The sequence below is a fragment of the Lepus europaeus genome, chromosome 21, assembly GCF_033115175.1.
Source record: "Lepus europaeus isolate LE1 chromosome 21, mLepTim1.pri, whole genome shotgun sequence".
Taxonomy (NCBI): domain Eukaryota; kingdom Metazoa; phylum Chordata; class Mammalia; order Lagomorpha; family Leporidae; genus Lepus; species Lepus europaeus.
In genome coordinates, this window is record NC_084847.1 from 1,246,869 (window position 1) to 1,264,523 (window position 17,655).

Consider the following 17,655-nt stretch of genomic DNA (forward strand, 5'->3'; position numbering starts at 1 on the left):
CCCCGCTTCCCGGGGACGACGACTCATCCTGGCAGCCCTGCCCTGCCCCTCGATGCCCCCCTCATCCACACACCAGCGGCTCCCGGCTCAGAGCGGGATGGAAACGGGTATCTGGCAGCAGCCCCCAGGGGGCCCTAGCTCCAGTCGCCAGCTCCCCCCTCTCCACTGCTCCACCTCCTGCAGTGCGGCCTGCAAAGTCCTGTTTGGAGACCAGGAAGCCAGGGCAGGACCACAGCCCACGACCAGTCTACAGGGAGACAGGCACTGGGGGCCCCCACCCCAGCAGCCTCCCCTCCCAGTCACCGGAGCCCCCTCCTCAACTCTTCCCCGAGCCTCTTGCCCCACCCTGGTGGCCAGGGCCAGAGCAGGGTGACGGTGGTCCTGCGGTCCCTGCATCTGCGCCCCCAGCTCCTGCAGGGGTCCTGAGACCATGCACACTGGGGTCTGCAGAGAGGCCACGCTGTGGGCCACAGCTTTGAGGGGCTCTTCAGCCTGTCTTAGTGGGAAAGGCAGACAGGGGGCCCCCGTGCCCCTCAGTGGGGAGGGGCGCAGCCTCAGGTATGGGGACACACAGGGAGAGGGGACGAGGAAGATGGACCGGCCAACTCCAGCAACACCCCTCTAGGCTGGCCTCTGGGGGCCTGTGGCCTGCCTCCAGGCAGCAAACGGAGCTGGGCCCAGCCAGAGAACACAAGAACAGTGGGAGCCCCCAGCCAGAGCTCCAGGCCTGCCGATGGCTCAGGAAAGGTGACCCTGGTAGGGGCGGCCGTCTAGGAGCAGGGAAAGGGGTCCCGCAGGTGCAGCCTCAGGGACCTAGAGCCAGCACCCAGCAGGGAGAGGCCCCACCCCGCTACCCTGGAGCCTCCACCCACGCCCACCCCCAGCTCTGTCCAGATCCAGGTGTCTCCGGCCTCGGCTGCTCCCGCGGCCTTGGTCACCTCGTGAAGCCCAGCAGCTGGTCCCCACCCATCAGGGAACCCTGCTGCGACTCTGGCACTGGCGTGATGCGCTGTGAAGCCGAAGGGGCCGAGGCAGGCCCGCGCTGATCCCTCGCGGCCCGGGCGGGCACCCAGCCGGGAGCTCCGGGCCCTGCGGTCCGATCCGCCCCGCAGCGCCCCCGGCGGCGCCTCGGGGAACTGCGGCACCGCCCTCGGCTCCCCCCAACTCCCGCCAGCGCCTGCGCACTGGTCATTGCCTGGCACCACTGCCGGTAGGCTGAGAGCCAGGGCCGGGGGCTGGGAAGCAGGTCCTGGTGCTCTGGCCCGGCAGCGGCCCTCGCTGACCCTCCCGGCCGCCTCCCCCCACTGTTGGGCACCCTTCCCCCGGGGTCACTGTGCTCCCTGGCACTGGTCGCTCAGGCCAAAGTCCAGAGCATTTTCAGTCCACATTCGTTCTGCAAACATTTGCTGCCGGCTCCGCTGGGCCGGGCGCCAGGCCGCTGGCAGGGCACATTTCTTCCGTGTTCCACCTCACACGGGTGACCACGGGCCTCAGGCCTGCCAGCTACTGGAACACCGGCCGCCCGTGCCCTGGGGGAGGCAAGGCAGAGGGCACAGGCTGGAGAGGAGGGGCCGGGCTCTCCAGGAGTGGCTGGAAGGAGGTGGTGGTCACCCAGCAGGAGGGGTGGGGTGTGGGGGCCTAGAGCTGGAAACACTGCCCTCTCCCCCCGCCAGCCCCTGGCAGCCAGGCCCCGCCCACAGCTCCAGGCTCCAACGTGACCTGGGCTCACTCCTATCTTCCCAGCTGCCCACTGGACCTACCCTGCCCAGTCACCCCACTCCTGCAACTCAGATGTGCAAAGGAGCATGGCGGCTGGCACCACAGCTCACTAGGCTAATCCTCCACCTGCTGCACTGGCACCCCGGGTTCTAGTCCCGGTTGGGGCGCCGGTTCTGTCCCGGTTGCTCCTCTTCCAGGCCAGCTCTCTGCTGTGGCCCAGGAAGGCAGTGGAGGATGGCCCAAGTGCTTGGGGCCTGCACGCACATGGGAGACCAGGAGGAAACACCTGGCTCCTGGCTTCGGATCAGCGCAGCGCCAGCCATAGCGGCCATTTGGGGGTGAACCAATGGAGGGAGAGCATAGGCAGACCGCAGGCTGGGCTGGGGCGGTGCTGACGGCTGATGGACCCCAGGGCCTGGGGAAGCCCGCAAGCCGGGCTCCTCTGCAGCTGGTGACCAGCTTTGGGTGCAGAAGTGTCCACGGGGAGGGGTGAGTGAGGGCCGAGGTGGGAGCAGGAATCAGGGGCACCTGCAGCAGGTGCCGTGGGTCCTGGCCCCCAGACCACATCCAGCGCCTGGTGGGGACGGTGTAAGCACAGGGAGCCCTCCTGAGTGGGGCTCCTCCACACAGACGCTCACTGCTGTCTCACGCTGCCTGCTCCCCACCTGCCCCTCTGCCTCCAGCCCTGCACACCCTCCCCTGCACCCATGGCCCAGTGGCCGGCACAGCTCGGAGCGTGGGATCTGATCTGCAGAATTCGTGCACCTGGGTGCCCCCTGCCCGTCCTGCAGGAGGGCTCCTCTCTGCCCGCATCCCATGGGGGGACCGGCTGCAGAGCGAGGCAGCGTTCTGGTCAGGGTCGCCCAGCGAGCTGGAGGCAGCCGAGGCCGCTGACTCCAAGTCAGAATGAGCAAGGAGGCCTGAGGTGGGGAAGGGGCGTGGTGGGCGGGGCCCGGGGTGCAGAGCAGAGCTGTCCTCGCCTGCGGGTCCACCCCTCCCCCCAGGCGGGGCGTGTCCTCTGCTGAGTCCCTGGGGAAATGGCCATGGGCAGGGCCCTGGGAGACAGCCCCAGGGTCCACCTGCCCACCACAGCTCCACAGAGGGTTTCCTCTCGCCAGCAGAGCCTCCCTGGGGAAGGGAGAGGGTCAGGGCTTAGGGTTAGGGTTCAGCCTCTGGATAAATTGGCAATGGTGAGTACACTGTCTGCCTGGATCCTGTGAGCTACTCAAGGCGCTGGAGCTCAAAGCCAGGCATTCCAATCCAGGGTTCAGGTGTCCCCCGTGGCATACCGCTAGGCCGAATGCCCACCCCCACCCCCTTTAATTTCTGACCTCCAAGAGACGAGCCACTGTGACCTGGGGTAAGCTGCCGGCCGGGACACCCTGACTCTGCCTCTGCCCCGCCTCCTGCTGACGCACGGAGAGGCAGCAGGTGAGGGCTCACACACCTGGGCCCTGACACCCACATGGTGGACCTGGATGGAGCTCCCGGCTCCCGGCTTCGGCCTGGCCCAGCAGTCACTTGGGGAGTGAACCAGCAGATGGAAGGTCTCTCTCTCTCTCTCTCTAACTCTGCCTTTCAAACAAGTAAGTCTTAAGAAGAAAAAAAAAAAAAAGGAGTGTGGCGGTGCTGTGGTGCAGCAGGTTAAGAACTGCCTATGATCCAGCATCCCATATGCACACCGGTTTGTGCCCAGCTCCCTGCTAATGGCCTGGGAAAAGCAGCCAAAGATGGTGCAGCTGTTTGGGCCCCAGCCCCCGGGCGGGAGACCCAGATGAAGCTCCTGGCTCTGGCTTGGCTCATCACTGGCCATTGCAGCCATCTGGGGAGTGGACCAGCAGATGGAAGGTCTCTTTCTATAGATCTTTCAAATAAATAAATCTTAGAAAAGAAGAAGTTCATGGATATTGGAATAAAAAGGAAAATTCTGGTGCAAAAGTTTCAAATCCATACACAGTTTTCCCATAAAACACACTTTCCACAAGCTTGCCGAGGTGCACCATGCACTGCCTGGAATCCGGCCCAGGTGTGCCGAGAGCACGGCCACAGCTGCTCCTCCAGGACCCAGGGAGGCGGCACACGCTGTGCCCACTGCCGCCGTGTCACTGCCGAGTTCAGAAAACACCTCCCCGCCTCCTGGGGCCGAGGGCAGCCCCTCGTCACACACACCAGTGCCGCGGCTCTGCCACAGGCGCCCACGGCTCCCAGCCACGCCGCGAGGCCCCGAGGACAGGGCCCGGTGTGTCCTGCTTCCGGCCACATCCCCAGCAGCAAGCTCCACCTTTGCAGAACTAACGGGAAGCATGCCACGCCCGGATAGCGCCTCCCGGCAGCCCCGCCGCACCACTTTATTCACTTCCACCCGGTTACTCCACACGGCATTCGCGCCATCAGTCGCCACACCCTGGGAACGCGCACCTGTGCAGGTGAAGCCAGGGCACCAGCAGTGCGGTGAAGGCTTTGTTCAGCCCAGGTGAGGCGGGCTGAACCACGCAGGTGCAAGACGAGAGGCGGATGGTGCGAGGGCCTGCCCACCGCAGGTCACGGACCATCACCACCCTGGCTGCCCTGGAAGGGTTTAGCCAGAGCAGGTCATGCAGTGACCGGGGCGGGGGCCAATCTGGGGGCGACGGGCAGGAGCTCTGGCAAAGCCCAAAGCCCAGCTGGGAACGGGCCCCTCCAGGGTGAGCCCAGACAGACAGGGAGTGGACGGCAGGCCAAGGAGAGGAGGGGGTGCAGCTTCAGCCAAAGATGAGCTCAGCCTAGGCTCAGCTCCTGACCACGCGGCCAGGACAGCTGGGCCCCCACAGCCAGGACAGCTGTCAGCTGGGCCCAGCAGACAGGAACGGGCCATGGAGGTGAGCGTGCGCGGCTTGCCTAGTGTCCCTGGGAGCCAGAAGAGTCCTCGCCTGAAAGAGAGGGGCAGGGAGCGAACCGGTCACCACCCAGCCTGTGCCCGCCCTGAGGGCCAGCTCCCAGGGGTCTGTGCGCTGGGCTTGGTGCCTGAGTTCTACAGAGAACAGAATGGACCATGCGCCAGGCCCTTAGAGCCCGCAGGCAGTGAGCACCGGGGATGCAGGACAAAGCCCCCATGGCCCTGGGGACAGCACGGCAGGAACTGGGACTGCAGCAGGGCGTGGGGAGGCTGAGGGCGGCCTGAGAGGGGGCCCAGCACTGACAGAGCTCACGAGGGCCAGCAGCGCCCCAACACTGCTCTCAGACGGGAGCACTGCCCAGTGCTGCCGGGACACGGGCCGGCGTGAGGCGCCGTGTGAGTCCTCGGCCGAGGCTGGGAAGCAGGCCACGGTCGCTGGCGGAAGATGGGGCCTCACGGCCCAGGTCCTCAGCCTCTGCCCACCCCTCAGCCAGGCCAGCGCTGTGGCCTAATAGGCTAGGCCTCTGCCTGCAACAGCAGCATTCCATCTGGGCACCGGTTCAAGTCCCAGCCGTTCTACTTCTCATCCAGCTCTCTGCCGTGGCCTGGGAAAGTCGTGGGAGATGGCCCAGGTGCTTGGGCCCCTGCACCCACGTGGGAGACCCAGAAGAGGCTCCTGGCTCCTGGCTTGAGCCGTTGCGGCCTTTGGGGAGTGAACCAGTGGGTGGAAGACCTCTCTCTCTCTCTCTCTCTCTGTAACTCTGCCTCACAAATAAGTACCCTCTGCCACAGCCTCCCTCGGACGTCCCTCTTTGGGACCCAGGAAGCCCCGACCCTGCCTTGCAGCGGCCTTTCGGGGTGCCCCTGGGCAAGTCCTGGACAGAGGTTCGGTGCCCCCCACACCACTTGGTAAGTGGTGAGCACGGCTCCCCTACCCCAGACCCACCACGTGGGGGCCCGGCCCCCAGCCGCAGAACCCAAGCTTACCTTTAGGGACGAACTTCAGGGAGCTGCTGAATATTCAGAACCGGGACTGCCCGGGCTTGGGGCCATCGTTCAGGAACTCGTGGCCCAGCCCGTGGCCACACTTCCCACAAGACACCTGGAAGACCATGGACAGCCACGTGAGCTCTGGCCCAGGAGACAGCCACCGCCCCAGGCTCGCGGTTCCTCCCCCAGGCTGACTGCCCAGCCTCCGCCCCGGAGTCTATGCAGGGGAGAAGTCTGTCCTGCTCCCCAGAGCTGGGGGAGGGGCCGGCACTGTGGCACAGCGGTCAAGCCACGCTTGCGACACCACATCCCATCTCACAGTGTCAGCCGGAACCCTGGCTGCTCCGCTTCTGACCCAGCTCCTGGTGCTGCGCCTGGGAAAGCAGCAGACGATGACCCACGTCCGTGGGCCCCTGCACCCATGCAGGACTCCCAGAGTTCCTGGCCCCTGGCTTTGGCCTGGCCCAACCCTGGCTGTTGGGGGCATCTGGGGAGTGAACCGGTACATGGAAGATCTCTCTCTCTCTCTGTTGCTCTTTCAAATGCATGAAAACAATTCGGGGTGGCAGCTCCCCTGGCTGAGGCCAGAGGCCTGGGCGGCACCCACCTTCAGGGCTCCGGGCCGGTTGTGCTCCGGCCGCTTGGCGACACTATCAGCATGGATGGTCTCGGTGAACGCTGGCCACGGCGACGAGTGTGCGTACTTGGAGCGGCTGGAGAACAGCTCGTAGCCACACTTGGTGCAAACGTAGATGCCTGGGTGGGGGAGGCAGGAGCAGGGGTGTTAGCGGCACACGGGGCTGCCTGCTCCCCTCCCCAGGCCCTGCAGGGAGAGACAGCGCCGGGCTCCCACCTGGCGGATGTGTGGGACCGGGAGCCACATTCACACGGGCCACAGGGGCCCTGCGGGGAGGGACGGTGCTGGGCTCCCACCCGGCGGAGGTGTGGGGCCTGGAGCCACCTTCACACGGGCCACAGGGGCCCTGCGGGGAGGGACGGTGCTGGGCTCCCACCCGGCGGAGATGTGGGGCCGGGAGCCACCTTCACACGCATCTCGGTGCCTGGCCTCAACACCCCGTAAGGTGTGCAGCCAGGCAGGGAGCTGGGCAGCTGAGGAGGACAGCCCAGGACAGGAGCCCCGGGCCCCACCCTTCCCGAGTGCCCTGCGGGGGAAGCAGCGAAGTTGCAAAACCCTCGGCGAAGAACTCAGAACAGGAACCGCCAGGAGAGTGTCAGCCCTCACCCACCACCCGGGACGGCTTCTTCCAGGGACTTAGAAACAGGCCAGCGGGGGTGGACGCGAGCCAGCGGCTGCCGCGGGCAAGTGCGAGTGGACTTACACTGGGCAGAGCCGCCTGAGGATGACCAGGGAGCTGCAAGGGTCTCAGGGGAGGGCGGTGCCCAGCCGCCCCGGACTGCTGACACGCCCCAGACACCATCTCAGGCAGGCCCAGGCCAGTCTCGCCCCTCGACATATTTCTACCAAATTAGTCCACATCAGGCAAGCCCAGCCCTCAAGGGGACTCGGGCCATGCCCCAAACCACCCAGGCGCTACGGGCGAAGGTCATCGGCTTGGATGACCTGGCCCCGAGCGCGCACGGCGGACGTGAGCTCCGTGCTGGGTCACTCGCCCCGCAGACGCCGGACACGAGGGGTGCCCCGCGGAGGGGCGGCCCCGCGCCGGAAGCAGCCCGGGCACGCCGTCCCGTAGCGCCCCTCCGGACACCCGGCAGCCGCACGGTGTCCCCCCGGGGCAGCCACTTCCCCCAGGACGCCGGCCCCGGCTCCACGCGCTCGCGGGCCCCCGGCGAGGGGCTGCAGGCCGAACCTGGCTCGAAGTGGTTTTGGAAAACCTCGCCGCCGAAGAAGCTGCAGAAGGACATGGCGCCGCCGGCCGCTGCACGCTCACCGGCCCCGGCGACCCCAGGCCGCCTACCAGACCCGCTCGGAGCCCGCCCCGCCGCCCCGCCCCGCCCCTCCCGAGGACCAATCGCTCCTCGATCTCCCCAAGCTCCCCGCCCCCTAGGCTGACCAATCAGTGCGGAGACCCCGCCCCTTCCCGCGGGCCCCGCCCTCCCCAGCACGCGGGTTCTGGCTTCCGCCTCCTGGAGGCTCCGCCCCTTTCCGGGAAGCAGTCCTATCCCGTCTTCTCAGCCAGCCCCGCCCACCGGTGGCTCCCAAGAACCAATCCTGAGCCGCTTCCCTGCAGCCCCGCCTCCCGCGGCCCCGCCCTTCCCCGGGGTCGCTGCTGGGCCGCGGGGGCAGCCGGCTGGTGCGCGGGTGCCGGGGTCCGGACAGGGCGTGGCGGCGCGCCCGGAGAGCTGCCTCGCCGTCGCTGAGCCCCCGCCCCCGCCCCGGTCCGTGCGGGCCCCCGACGCCCTGAGTGAGACTCGGAGGGGAGAGCTGTGTCCGGCATTTATTAGACTCGAGGGGCAGGCGGGGCTGCGCCCAGCCCAGGCGGCCTACAGGTCTCCGGCGGCCTCCGGCTTCTCCTGCTCCAGATGCTTCTTCTGGGGGCCCTGGGGGGGAGCGGGAGGAGGTCAGGCGCCCCGAGCGGCCGGGGGTCCCGGGCAGCCCCCGCAGGCGGCCGTGGGGTCAGCGCCCGGCTCACCATGAAGGCCCTCTTCTCCTGGGCCGTCTGGAAGCGGCCGTGCCCGAACTTGGAGGTGGTGTCGATGAACTTGAGCTCGATGTTCTCCAGGGCCCTGCGGCTGTGGTGCACCAGGAGGGACTGGGGGCGCGGGGGCGGGGCGTCAGCGCCGGAGCCCCCGCCCCCACCCGGCCTCCGCCCTCTGGCCGGCCGCGCCCACCTTCCTCAGCGTGATGACCCGCTTCTTGGTGCCTGCGATGCAGCCCTTCAGCAGGACGAAGTCGTTGTTGACTTCGCCGTAGTGCGGAAAGCCGCCCTGTTGGGGACGGGCGGGGAGGGGAGGGGGCTTCCTGACTGCTGTGGCCCCCAGCCCTGGGAGGTTGGGGGGGTGCGGGCGCCCCATCCCTGCCCACCCAGCGGGGCCTTGCGCCCCAGCTGCCTGCGTGGGCAGCACACACTGTGCAGCCGCAGCCCCTGGGGCCCCCGCCAGCCGGCTGCCCTCACCAGCGGTGTGATGGACTTGTCCGTCAGGTCGTAGCTGGTGGCCGCGTTGTTCTTGACCACCTTCCCGTCCTGCGAGTGCAGCCCCCGGCCGATGCGGTAGATCTGTTGGGGACAGGGCGTGCTGTGGGCCCAGACGCGGTGCACCGGCACACCCCGCCGCGGCTGGGACCCACCTTCTTGTTGAGCTCCGTGCGGTGGTGGTAACCCTTCTGCCCCGCCCGGGCGATGGAGCAGCCCACGCGGGCGGGGTGCCAGGCGCCGATGCAGGCCACCTTGCGCAGCCCCTTGTGGGTCTTCCTTGGCAGCTTCTTGGTGTGCCAGCGGCTCGTGACCCCTGCGGGCGGGCGGCACGGGAGCTGAGAGGCGGGTGCGGCCCCCTCCCCCTCCTGGTTCCAGGCAGCCTTCCCCACGCCCCTCCCCGTACCTTTGACACCCCGGCCCTTGGTGACGGCGATGACGTCGATGACCTCGCTCTGGCTGAAGACGCTGTGCACGGGCACCTGCTTCTCCAGCCGGGCCTGGGCCCAGGCCACCTTCTCGGCCACGGTGCCCCCATTCAGCTGGATCTCCATGATGTGAGCCTTCTTCTGCCTGAAGGGCAGCAGCTTCATCTGCAGGACACGCACGGGGCGGGGGGGGCCGGGTCCGGGGGCGGCCTGGCCAGCGGCCCCCCCCCAGTCTGCCCCAGGCCTCAGGGAGCCGTGGTCAAGGTCGGGGACTCTCAGGGAGGGCCAGGCGATGCTGTGTGGTGCACAGGCTGGACACGACCCACGAGGGAGGCTCGGGGCGGGCTGGGGGGCGCTCGGGTACCAACGCCTGGGGAAGCCTGCCCTGAGGGCAAGGTGCCCGCCCCCACCCGGCCACACCCGGTGGACGCTCGGCGGGAGACCCAGGCCTGTCTGGCCGTTTCAGAGCCTCGGCTGACCGCCTGGCTGCTGCCCCACTGCCCCAGAGCCACTGGGAGAGCGCCGGCAGTCCACACTCCCTGCCCGGGAGCCCAGCGAGGCTGCCCGGCTGGCCTGGGCCTGTGCCCGGGCCCTGCGGTATTTTTAGGCTGACCTGCGTGTGCACGATGACACGGATCACTTTGCAGTACTTCTTCATGGCCGCGAAGTCCCTCTGCAGCTGCCGTTTGCCGTCGGCGTCGCGCCACCTCCTGCAGGCCTTAGTGAAGGCCTTCTTCTTGCTCCTATGCCTGAGCCACACGCGGGGACAGCTGCCACCCGCCCCCGGCCCGCAGCCGGCCTCCAGGGCCAGGCCCTCCCTGCCAGCTCCCCGGCCGCTCCAGTGGCCGTCACCCTCCCTCTCCCGCCTCGGTCTCCCCCTCTACAGAGTGGGTCCCTCCCTGGCTCCTGGGACCTGAGGGTGCGTGGCAGGTGCTGTGGAGGCTTGGGGGGTCCCAGCCTGCCGGCCATCTTGCCCCACCGCTGGCCGTACGTGTGGGGCACTCTGGGGGCCCTCACTGGACTCAGTCCAGCTCCTCCATGGGAGTGGTGGGAGGCCAGCACCCTGGACGGGGGCCGCAAGGGAACGGAAGCTGACCAGGACGGCAGCTGACCTGCAGACTGCTCACCTCGCCCTCAATGCAGCCCCCACCCCATCTCACAGCAGGGGTCAGCCAGGGGCCCCAAGCTGGTCACCTCCCACAGAGGCTCAGGGCCTGGCTGTGCCAAAGCCTCGGTGAGGCTCCCCTTGCCGGCGCACCAACTCATTCCGGAAAATCCGAGGCCTGAGAAGACGTCTCTGTGTACAAGAACTTCCCTTTTCACCCTGGCTGCTAGGAAGCTCAGCGCCAGCTCTGACATCCCATCCATTCGGCCCTGTAACTAAACCTGAGCATCAGAATATTTGCTCCCTCTTCCCCCGTTCCCGGGGCGGCCCTCACCAGTCCCGGTAGAAGCGGCGGCGGCACTCGTCGCTGAGGTGCTCCGCGAAGACCGTCTTGAAGCTGCGCAGGCCGCGAGGCGTGGCCACGTAGCCCACCACGCCCACCACCACCAGCGGCGGCGTCTCCACGATCGTCACTGCCTCCACCTCCTCCCGCTTGGAAATTTCTGGGTGAGACGGGGACGGGGGGACGTGAGGGGCCGTCCCGAGCCCGCGGGGCCAGCGGCCAGGGCAGTGTCCCCCACGGGAGGGGCTGTGCCTCCTTATCTGGAGCCCAGCAGCGAGCCGACTGTGGGAACCATCAGACGGGTTTCCCTAAGTGCCGCAAGCCCCGCCAGGCCCCCAGGGGCCACGGCCTTGTGGGTGTCCACGGGGCGCCAGAGGGCTGGCCTGTGCCAGCGCCCCGTGCTGGAGCTGATCCCAGACTGGCTGAGCCCCGGCCGCTCCGCTCACCCTCCAGGCCCCGCTAATGCGCTTGAGGAGGCGGGGGACGGCCCACGTGCCCGGCCCTGCCCTCTGCCCGGGACACCGGGATGCAGCGCCTGGCTCGGGCCCAGGGACTGGCCGGGCTCCGAGCTGGCTGGTGCACCATCTGGGGAGTGAACAAATGGATGGAAAATGGATCCCTTCTCTCTCTCTCTCTCTCTCTCTCTCTCTCTCTCTCTCTGCCTTTCAAATAAATAAGTCTTTAGGAAAGAAAGAAGGAAGGAAAGGGAGAAAGGGAGAGAGAAGGCAAGCCAGTCGGCACCTGGCTGTGCTGTCGCTGTCCCTTAACAAGGTGCGTCTGTGGGAGAGTCTGGGTGAGGGCGCACAGGCTCCCCGCCCTGCCTCTCCCAGCCACGCGGGACTCCCAGCTAACAGACCAGGGGGCAGGTGTTCGACACCCACGTCCACGTCCCGCGTCCACGTCCCACGTCCCACGTCCCAGTCCACGTCCACGTCCCATGTCCCACGTCCCAGTGCACGTCCCACATCCCACATCCACATCCCAGTCCACGTCCCAGTCCACGTCCACGCCCCCCGTGTCCACATCCCAGTCCACGTCCACATCCCAGTCCACGTCCACGCCCCCGTGTCCACATCCCAGTCCACGTCCCACGTCCCACATCCACGTCCCACGTCCCAGTCCACGTCCCACGTCCCACATCCACGTCCCACGTCCCGCGTCCACGCCCCCGTGTCCACATCCCAGTCCACGTCCACGTCCCACATCCATGTCCCACGTCCCACGTCCCACATCCACGCCCCCGTGTCCACATCCCAGTCCACGTCCACATCCCACGTCCCACATCCATGTCCCGCGTCCACGCCCCCGTGTCCATATCCCACATCCACGTCCCACGTCCCACATCCACGCCCCCGTGTCCACGTCCCACATCCATGTCCCACGTCCCAGTCCACGTCCCGCGTCCACGTCCACGTCCCACATCCCAGTCCACATCCCAGTCCACATCCCACGTCCCACATCCACGTCCACATCCCATGTCCCACGTCCCAGTCCACGTCCCGCGTCCACGTCCACGCAGCGCCTGGTCTGACAGCCAGCTGCAGCTTCCTGCTGGCACAGACGCGGGAGGCGGTGTCCCTGCCACTCACAAGGGGGAACTGAGCCCCAGGCTCCTGGCTGCGCTGCGGCCCACTCCCAGCTACTGCGGACATCTGGGGATGAGGGCTGGCTGTCTCTCTGCCTTTCAAACAAATAAAAGTTTGGGGGGAAAAAAAAAACAGGTATGTGAAGTAACAATATATGAAACAGTTCAGGGGCCAGCGCTGTGGCGCAGCGGGTTAACGCCCTGGCCTGAAGCGCCGGCATCCCATATGGGCATCGGTTCTAGTCCCGGCTGCTCCACTTCCCATCCAGCTCTCTGCTGTGGCCTGGGAGAGCAGTGGAGGATGGCCCAGGTCCTTGGGCCCCTGCACCCGCATGGGAGACCCGGGAGAAGCTCCTGGCTCCTGGCTTCAGATCAGCACAGCTCTGGCTGTTGCGGCCAATTGGGGAGTGAACCAGCGGATGGGAGGCCTCTCTCTCTCTCTCTCTCTGCCTCTCCTCTCTCCGTGTAACTCTGACTTTCAAATAAATAAATAAATCTTTAAAAAAAAAAAAAAAGAAATAGTTCAGAGAGGCCCAGGAGTGCAGGGCCCCACCTGGAGCCCCAGCCCCCACCACGGAACACTCTCGGCCTGCATTTCCCGCTTTGTAAACAAGAGCACTCCCCCGGGGGCACTGCCCCAGGCCAGAGCGTGCTGCCTCCTGGCATCCGGAAGTTTCCACCAGCCCAGCGCCCTGCGTCCGTCCGTCCGTCCACCCCCGTGACTCACTGAGTCCCGGCCGGTGCACCTCGCGCAGCGTGTGGGTCATGCCTGCCTTGTAGCCCAGGAAGGCTGTGAGATGCACGGGCCGGCTGGGGTCATCCCGGGGCCACGTCTTCACCTTGCCCCGGTGTCGGCGGCTCCTCTTGTGGGGCAGGAAGCCCAGGTGTCCATGCCGAGGGGCGGAGAACTTCCGGTGGGACTGCGGGCGCAGGAGGGAGGGAATGGAGTCAGAGCGAGGGTCTCCCTGGCTGGGTGGCAGGACGGGCCCAGAGCCCAGGCCAGGAGAAGGGGGCCAGAGACCCCAGAGGGAGGTCCCCAGGCCTCGGTGCCTCCACCACCTGTCTTCAGGAGGGTGGGGAGGGGCCTCCAGGCCCCATCCTCTGGACACGGCCCACCTCGATAGGCCCACGCTGGGGCAGAGGGCCTGCAGCAGGTGCACACGTCCGTCTCCTCACCCTGCCTCCTCTGGCCTCCCATCCCCCACAGCCCTAAGAACTGTTCTCGCTGGGGAGAGGCCAGAAGCCCACCTGCCCTCCCCAGGAAGGCCAGCTTGCTCCAGCCCAGCCCCCACACCACCGCGGCCGCGGCCCCAGGCCCACTGACCATGGCGCAGATCCCCGGGGTCGGGAAGGGGCCTCCCCTCCAGGCACCAGAGGCCGAGTGGCGGGGCCAGGACACGCAGCAGCCAGATCCCAGATTTAGCTCCTGGCAGGAGAGCTCAGTCATCCCCTGCGCCCGTCACGGTCTCTGTGCCAGGAGCAGGCCGGGGAGGGGCAGCGAGGGGCCGCCGGGTGGGGGAGGGGGCACCGTGTCGGCAGCCCTGGGACTGGCTCCTCACAACCCTCCTGGGACTCGACCGACTTGGCGTGCTGGGGGCTTCTCTCAGCACCAAAGCAGGGGCCCTGTCCTCGGGGCTGGGAGACCGAGCTGGACACACAGCGGGGCAGAGGAAGGAGGACAGCGGGCTCCGCCCCCAGGGTCCCTGGGGTGGCACGCAGGAGCAGGACCCCTGGGCCGCACCAGGGAACTAGCACCCCCCTGCTGTTCCAGCCAGCCTCCTGCTAGCGCATCCTGGGAGACCCCTGCCTCCCACGTGGGAGACCCCACGGAGTTCCTAGCTCCTGGCTTCCCCCTGGCTCAGCCCTGGCTGTTCTGAGCACTTGGGGAGAGAATGAGATGGGAGATCTTGTCCTCTGTGTCGCTGCCTTCTAAGCAGGTGAAGATAAATAAATAAGCATTAAAAAAAAAAAAAAAGCAAAAGACCCCGACCCTAAAGCCCGAGACCCAGGAGTAGCTGCACACACTTTAAAAAGTATATTTATTTATTCATTTGAAAGACAGAGTTGAAGCCGGCGCTGTGGCTCAACAGGCTAATCCTCCGCCTAGCGGCGCCGGCACACCAGGTTCTAGTCCCGGTCAGGGCGCCGGATTCTGTCCCGGTTGCCCCTCTTCCAGGCCAGCTCTCTGCTGTGGCCAGGGAGTGCAGTGGAGGATGGCCCAAGTGCTTGGGCCCTGTACCCCATGGGAGACCAGGAGAAGCACCTGGCTCCTGCCATCGGAACAGCGCGGTGCGCCGGCCGCAGCGCGCTACCGCGGCGGCCATTGGAGGGTGAACCAACGGCAAAAGGAAGACCTTTCTCTCTGTCTCTCTCTCTCACTGTCCACTCTGCCTGTCAAAAAAAATAATAATAAATAAAAATTTAAAAAAAAATTAAAAAAAAAATTACTTATGGCGCCGGCACTGTGGCTCAGCGGGTTAACGCCCTGGCCTGCAGCGCTGGCATCCCATATGGGTGCCAGTTCTAGTCCCAGCTGCTCCTCTTCTGATCCAGCTCCCTGCTATGGCCTGGGAAAGCAGTAGAAAATGACCCAAGCCCTTGGGCCCCTGCACCCACATGGGAGACCTGGAAGAAGCTCCTGGCTCCTGGCTTCGGATCGGTGCAGCTCTGGCCGTTGTGGCCATCTGGGGAATGAACCAGCGGATGGAAGACCTCTCTCTCTCTCTGTCTCTCCCTCTCTCTGCCTTTCAAATAAATAAAATAAATCTTTTTTTTACAAGAAGATTTACTTATGTATTTGAAAGGCAGAGTTACAGAGAGAGAGAGAGGTCTTCCATCCACCGGTTTACCCCCAAAATGGCTGTTGCAACAGCTGGGGCTGGGCCAGGCTGAAGCTAAGAGCCTGGAACGCCATCCAGGTCTCCCACGTGGGCGGCACCTGCTGCCTCTCAGGTGCCTTACCAGGGAGCCGGATCTGAAGCGGGCGCTGGTCCTGCCGGCCTCTCGGGCGCTGGTTTCACCTGCTGTGCCGCGGTGCTGGACCCGACCCTAGAGTCTCTGGGTCCCTAGAGTTGTGGCTCCGTGTTCTTATCCCCGGGCCCAGCCTCTGGGCGGCAGGGTCCAGCACCCGCCATGGACATCCGCCAGAGCCTGGGCCAGGTGTGGAAAGTGCAGAGGGTGACCACAGGGCCCCGGCCAGCAGAGCTGACCACCGTCCGTCAGGAGAGCTCCGTGCCCAGGGGGCAGCGTTTCCATATGGGCCAGAGTCCTGCTGTGCCCATGCAGGCCCGCGCGCAGGAGAGGTACCCGGAGGCGCAGGCATTGGAGATCCGAGTTACCACCTGGCCAGCACCCAGACCAGGCCAGGCGGGGAGGCTGTGCGTGCGGTGACGCCCAGCGCCCACGCGGGGGCGCCCTGCGGCGGGACGTGTCCGCGCGTGCGCCGAGCCGGCGAACTCGGAGTCCCATGTGGCCCCGCGGCCGCCGGCGCGCAGGCGCAGCCGCCCTCGGCGTCCTCTGCAGCGGGCGCGCGCTGCCCGGGAGCCTGCCGCCGCCATGCCGGACAGCTGGGACAAGGACGTGTACCCTGAGCCGCCGCGCCGCACGCCGGCGCCCTCGCCGCAGACCTCCCTGCCCAACCCCATCACCTACTTGACGAAGGCCTTCGACCTCCTCGTGGACCGGCCGGTGACCCTCGTGCGAGGTACAGGGCCTGGGCGCGCCCTGGCCCCCGGAGACCCCGGCGCCCCCGCCGCCGGCTTCCGGCCTCCCCGGACCTGAGCGAGCGTCCGAGGCGGAGCCCGGCTGCCTGCGGCCCCCGAGGCCGCCGCCTCGCGTGCAGGCTCCCGGCCGGTGCCCTTGGCCCTAAGGCGGAGCACCTGGGAGCCTGGCCGGCCCGAGGTTCGCTCCTTCGGGCGACGGCTGCCGCCCAGCTCAGCCTGCAGCCGACGGGGCAGACCTAGCCCCGCCGCCGTGGGAGCAGAGAGAGAGGGAGAGAGGGGTCTGTGTGTGTGCGGAGCGGGGTGTGTGTGTGAGGAGCGGGGGAGCGGGGTGTGTGTGTGTGTATGTCTATGCAGGAGCGGGGTGTGTGCCCATGTGTCTGGGTGCAGGAGCAGGTGTGTGTGTATGAGCGGGGTGCATGTGTCTATATGCAGGAGCAGGTGCGTGTATGTGAGGAGTGGGGAGGTATGTGTGTGAGGAGCGGGGCGTGTACGTCTCTGTATATGCAGGTGTCTGTGCCCATCTGCGTGCAGGAGCGGGGTGTGTGCCCATGTGTCTGGGTACAGGAGCAGGTGCGTGTATGTGAGGAGTGGGGTGTGTGTGTGAGCGGGGTGTGTACGTCTCTGTATATGCAGGTGTCTGTGCCCATCTGCATGCAGGAGCGGGGTGTGTGTGTGTGTATGTCTATGCAGGAGCGGGGTGTGTGCCCATGTGTCTGGGTACAGGAGCAGGTGCGTGTATGTGAGGAGCGGGGTGTGTACGTCTCTGTATATGCAGGTGTCTGTGCCCATCTGCGTGCAGGAGCGGGGTGTGTATGTGTGTATGTCTATGCAGGAGCGGGGTGTGTATGTGTGTGTATGTCTATGCAGGAGCGGGGCGTGTGTCCTTGTGTCTGGGTGCAGGAGCAGCATTGCCAAGCTGCTGGTTACTTTACCAGTGGGGTGGGGCCGAGTCCCAGACCTGAGACCTTTTAGTGCCTCTGTGCTGTGGGGGAGGGGTCTCCCCAGCTGCTGGGGTCCCAGACCACTGGGTGAGCAGGGCCGGGCCCTTGGGGGCTAGACCTTGCCAGGATGTGCCCGCCATGGGGGACAAGCGCTGGTGCTGGCAGGCCTGGCACTGCAGGCTGTGGTGAGCGTGGGGCTCTCTCTGCAGAGTTCATAGAGCAGCAGCACGCCAAGAACCGCTACTACTACTACCACCGGCAGTACCGCCGTGTGCCCGACATCACCGAGTGCAAAGAGGGCGACATCCTGTGCATCTTCGAGGCCGAGATGCAGTGGAGGAGGGACTAGTGCGTGAGCGGCCGCCCTGGGTGCGGGAGGGCGGGCCCTGCCTGCGGCACAGGGAGGACACTGGGCCCTTGTATTTCAGCAAAGTGGACCAGGAGATCGTGAACATCGTCCAGGAGCGGCTCAAGGCCTGCCAGCAGCGGGAGGGGGAGAGCTACAAGCAGAACTGCGCCAAGGAGCTGGAGCAGTTCACCCAGGTGGCCAAGGCCTACCAGGACCGCTGTGAGTGCCCACGGGTCCGCCGGGGTCCCTGGGCCAGGACCGACCCCTGCCCCCTCCTGACCCTCGATTTCCTTCCAGACCACGACCTGGGGGCCCATTACTCTGCGAGGAAGTGCCTGGCCAAGCAGAAGCAGAGGATGCTGGAGGAGAGGAGAGCCGCCAAGGAAACAGCGGCAGCCTGAGGCCGCCCTCGCGCCCGCCCACGAGTCAAATAAACGGACAGGAGCCCCGAGCTTGCCGTGTTGTTCATGCCCCCACCCCCCACC

General features: G+C 66.5%; 3 protein-coding genes across 4 annotated transcripts; 1 reads left to right on the plus strand and 2 right to left on the minus strand.

Moving 5' to 3' along the window:
- Positions 1-4,036: 4,036 nt before the first annotated feature.
- On the minus strand, positions 4,037-7,538 carry MSRB1 (methionine sulfoxide reductase B1). Of its 2 annotated transcripts, XM_062180516.1 has the most exons (4): positions 7,414-7,531; positions 6,192-6,340; positions 5,582-5,696; positions 4,037-4,628 (listed from the first exon to the last, which is right to left on the minus strand). In XM_062180516.1, the coding sequence occupies exons 1-4, from the start codon at positions 7,466-7,468 to the stop codon at positions 4,597-4,599; spliced, it is 351 nt and encodes a 116-aa protein (XP_062036500.1). In that variant the 5' UTR covers positions 7,469-7,531; the 3' UTR covers positions 4,037-4,596. The 2 variants fall into 2 exon arrangements, with proteins under 2 accessions (XP_062036500.1, XP_062036501.1); XM_062180517.1 differs by lacking the exon at positions 4,037-4,628 and having other exon boundaries at positions 5,584-5,696; positions 6,224-6,340; positions 7,414-7,538.
- Positions 7,539-7,982: 444 nt separating this feature from the next.
- On the minus strand, positions 7,983-13,581 carry RPL3L (ribosomal protein L3 like). Its single transcript, XM_062180565.1, has 10 exons — positions 13,483-13,581; positions 12,886-13,078; positions 10,565-10,733; positions 9,739-9,874; positions 9,104-9,290; positions 8,853-9,013; positions 8,680-8,781; positions 8,396-8,491; positions 8,197-8,316; positions 7,983-8,104 (listed from the first exon to the last, which is right to left on the minus strand). The coding sequence occupies exons 1-10, from the start codon at positions 13,483-13,485 to the stop codon at positions 8,048-8,050; spliced, it is 1,224 nt and encodes a 407-aa protein (XP_062036549.1). The 5' UTR covers positions 13,486-13,581; the 3' UTR covers positions 7,983-8,047.
- Positions 13,582-15,672: 2,091 nt separating this feature from the next.
- NDUFB10 (NADH:ubiquinone oxidoreductase subunit B10) lies at positions 15,673-17,621 on the plus strand. Its single transcript, XM_062180360.1, has 4 exons — positions 15,673-15,861; positions 17,031-17,169; positions 17,250-17,389; positions 17,468-17,621. The coding sequence occupies exons 1-4, from the start codon at positions 15,714-15,716 to the stop codon at positions 17,569-17,571; spliced, it is 531 nt and encodes a 176-aa protein (XP_062036344.1). The 5' UTR covers positions 15,673-15,713; the 3' UTR covers positions 17,572-17,621.
- Positions 17,622-17,655: the final 34 nt, after the last annotated feature.

Excerpts from the sequence above, each read along its gene's own strand:
- MSRB1 (XM_062180517.1), bottom strand. The coding sequence starts at position 7,468 with ATGTCCTTCTGCAGCTTCTTCGGCGGCGAGGTTTTCCAAAACCACTTC. Across the intron at positions 6,341-7,413 it reads CCAAAACCACTTCGAGCCAG|GCATCTACGTTTGCACCAAG; the intron begins GTTCGGCCTGCA and ends TCCCCCACCCAG. Across the intron at positions 5,697-6,223 it reads TGCTGATAGTGTCGCCAAGC|GTGTCTTGTGGGAAGTGTGG; the intron begins GGCCGGAGCACA and ends ATGGTCTTCCAG.
- NDUFB10 (XM_062180360.1), top strand. The coding sequence starts at position 15,714 with ATGCCGGACAGCTGGGACAAGGACGTGTACCCTGAGCCGCCGCGCCGC. Across the intron at positions 15,862-17,030 it reads GCCGGTGACCCTCGTGCGAG|AGTTCATAGAGCAGCAGCAC; the intron begins GTACAGGGCCTG and ends CTCTCTCTGCAG. Across the intron at positions 17,170-17,249 it reads ATGCAGTGGAGGAGGGACTA|CAAAGTGGACCAGGAGATCG; the intron begins GTGCGTGAGCGG and ends CTTGTATTTCAG.
- RPL3L (XM_062180565.1), bottom strand. Across the intron at positions 8,782-8,852 it reads GCACGGAGCTCAACAAGAAG|ATCTACCGCATCGGCCGGGG; the intron begins GTGGGTCCCAGC and ends TGTCCCCAACAG. Across the intron at positions 8,492-8,679 it reads ACAAGTCCATCACACCGCTG|GGCGGCTTTCCGCACTACGG; the intron begins GTGAGGGCAGCC and ends CGTCCCCAACAG.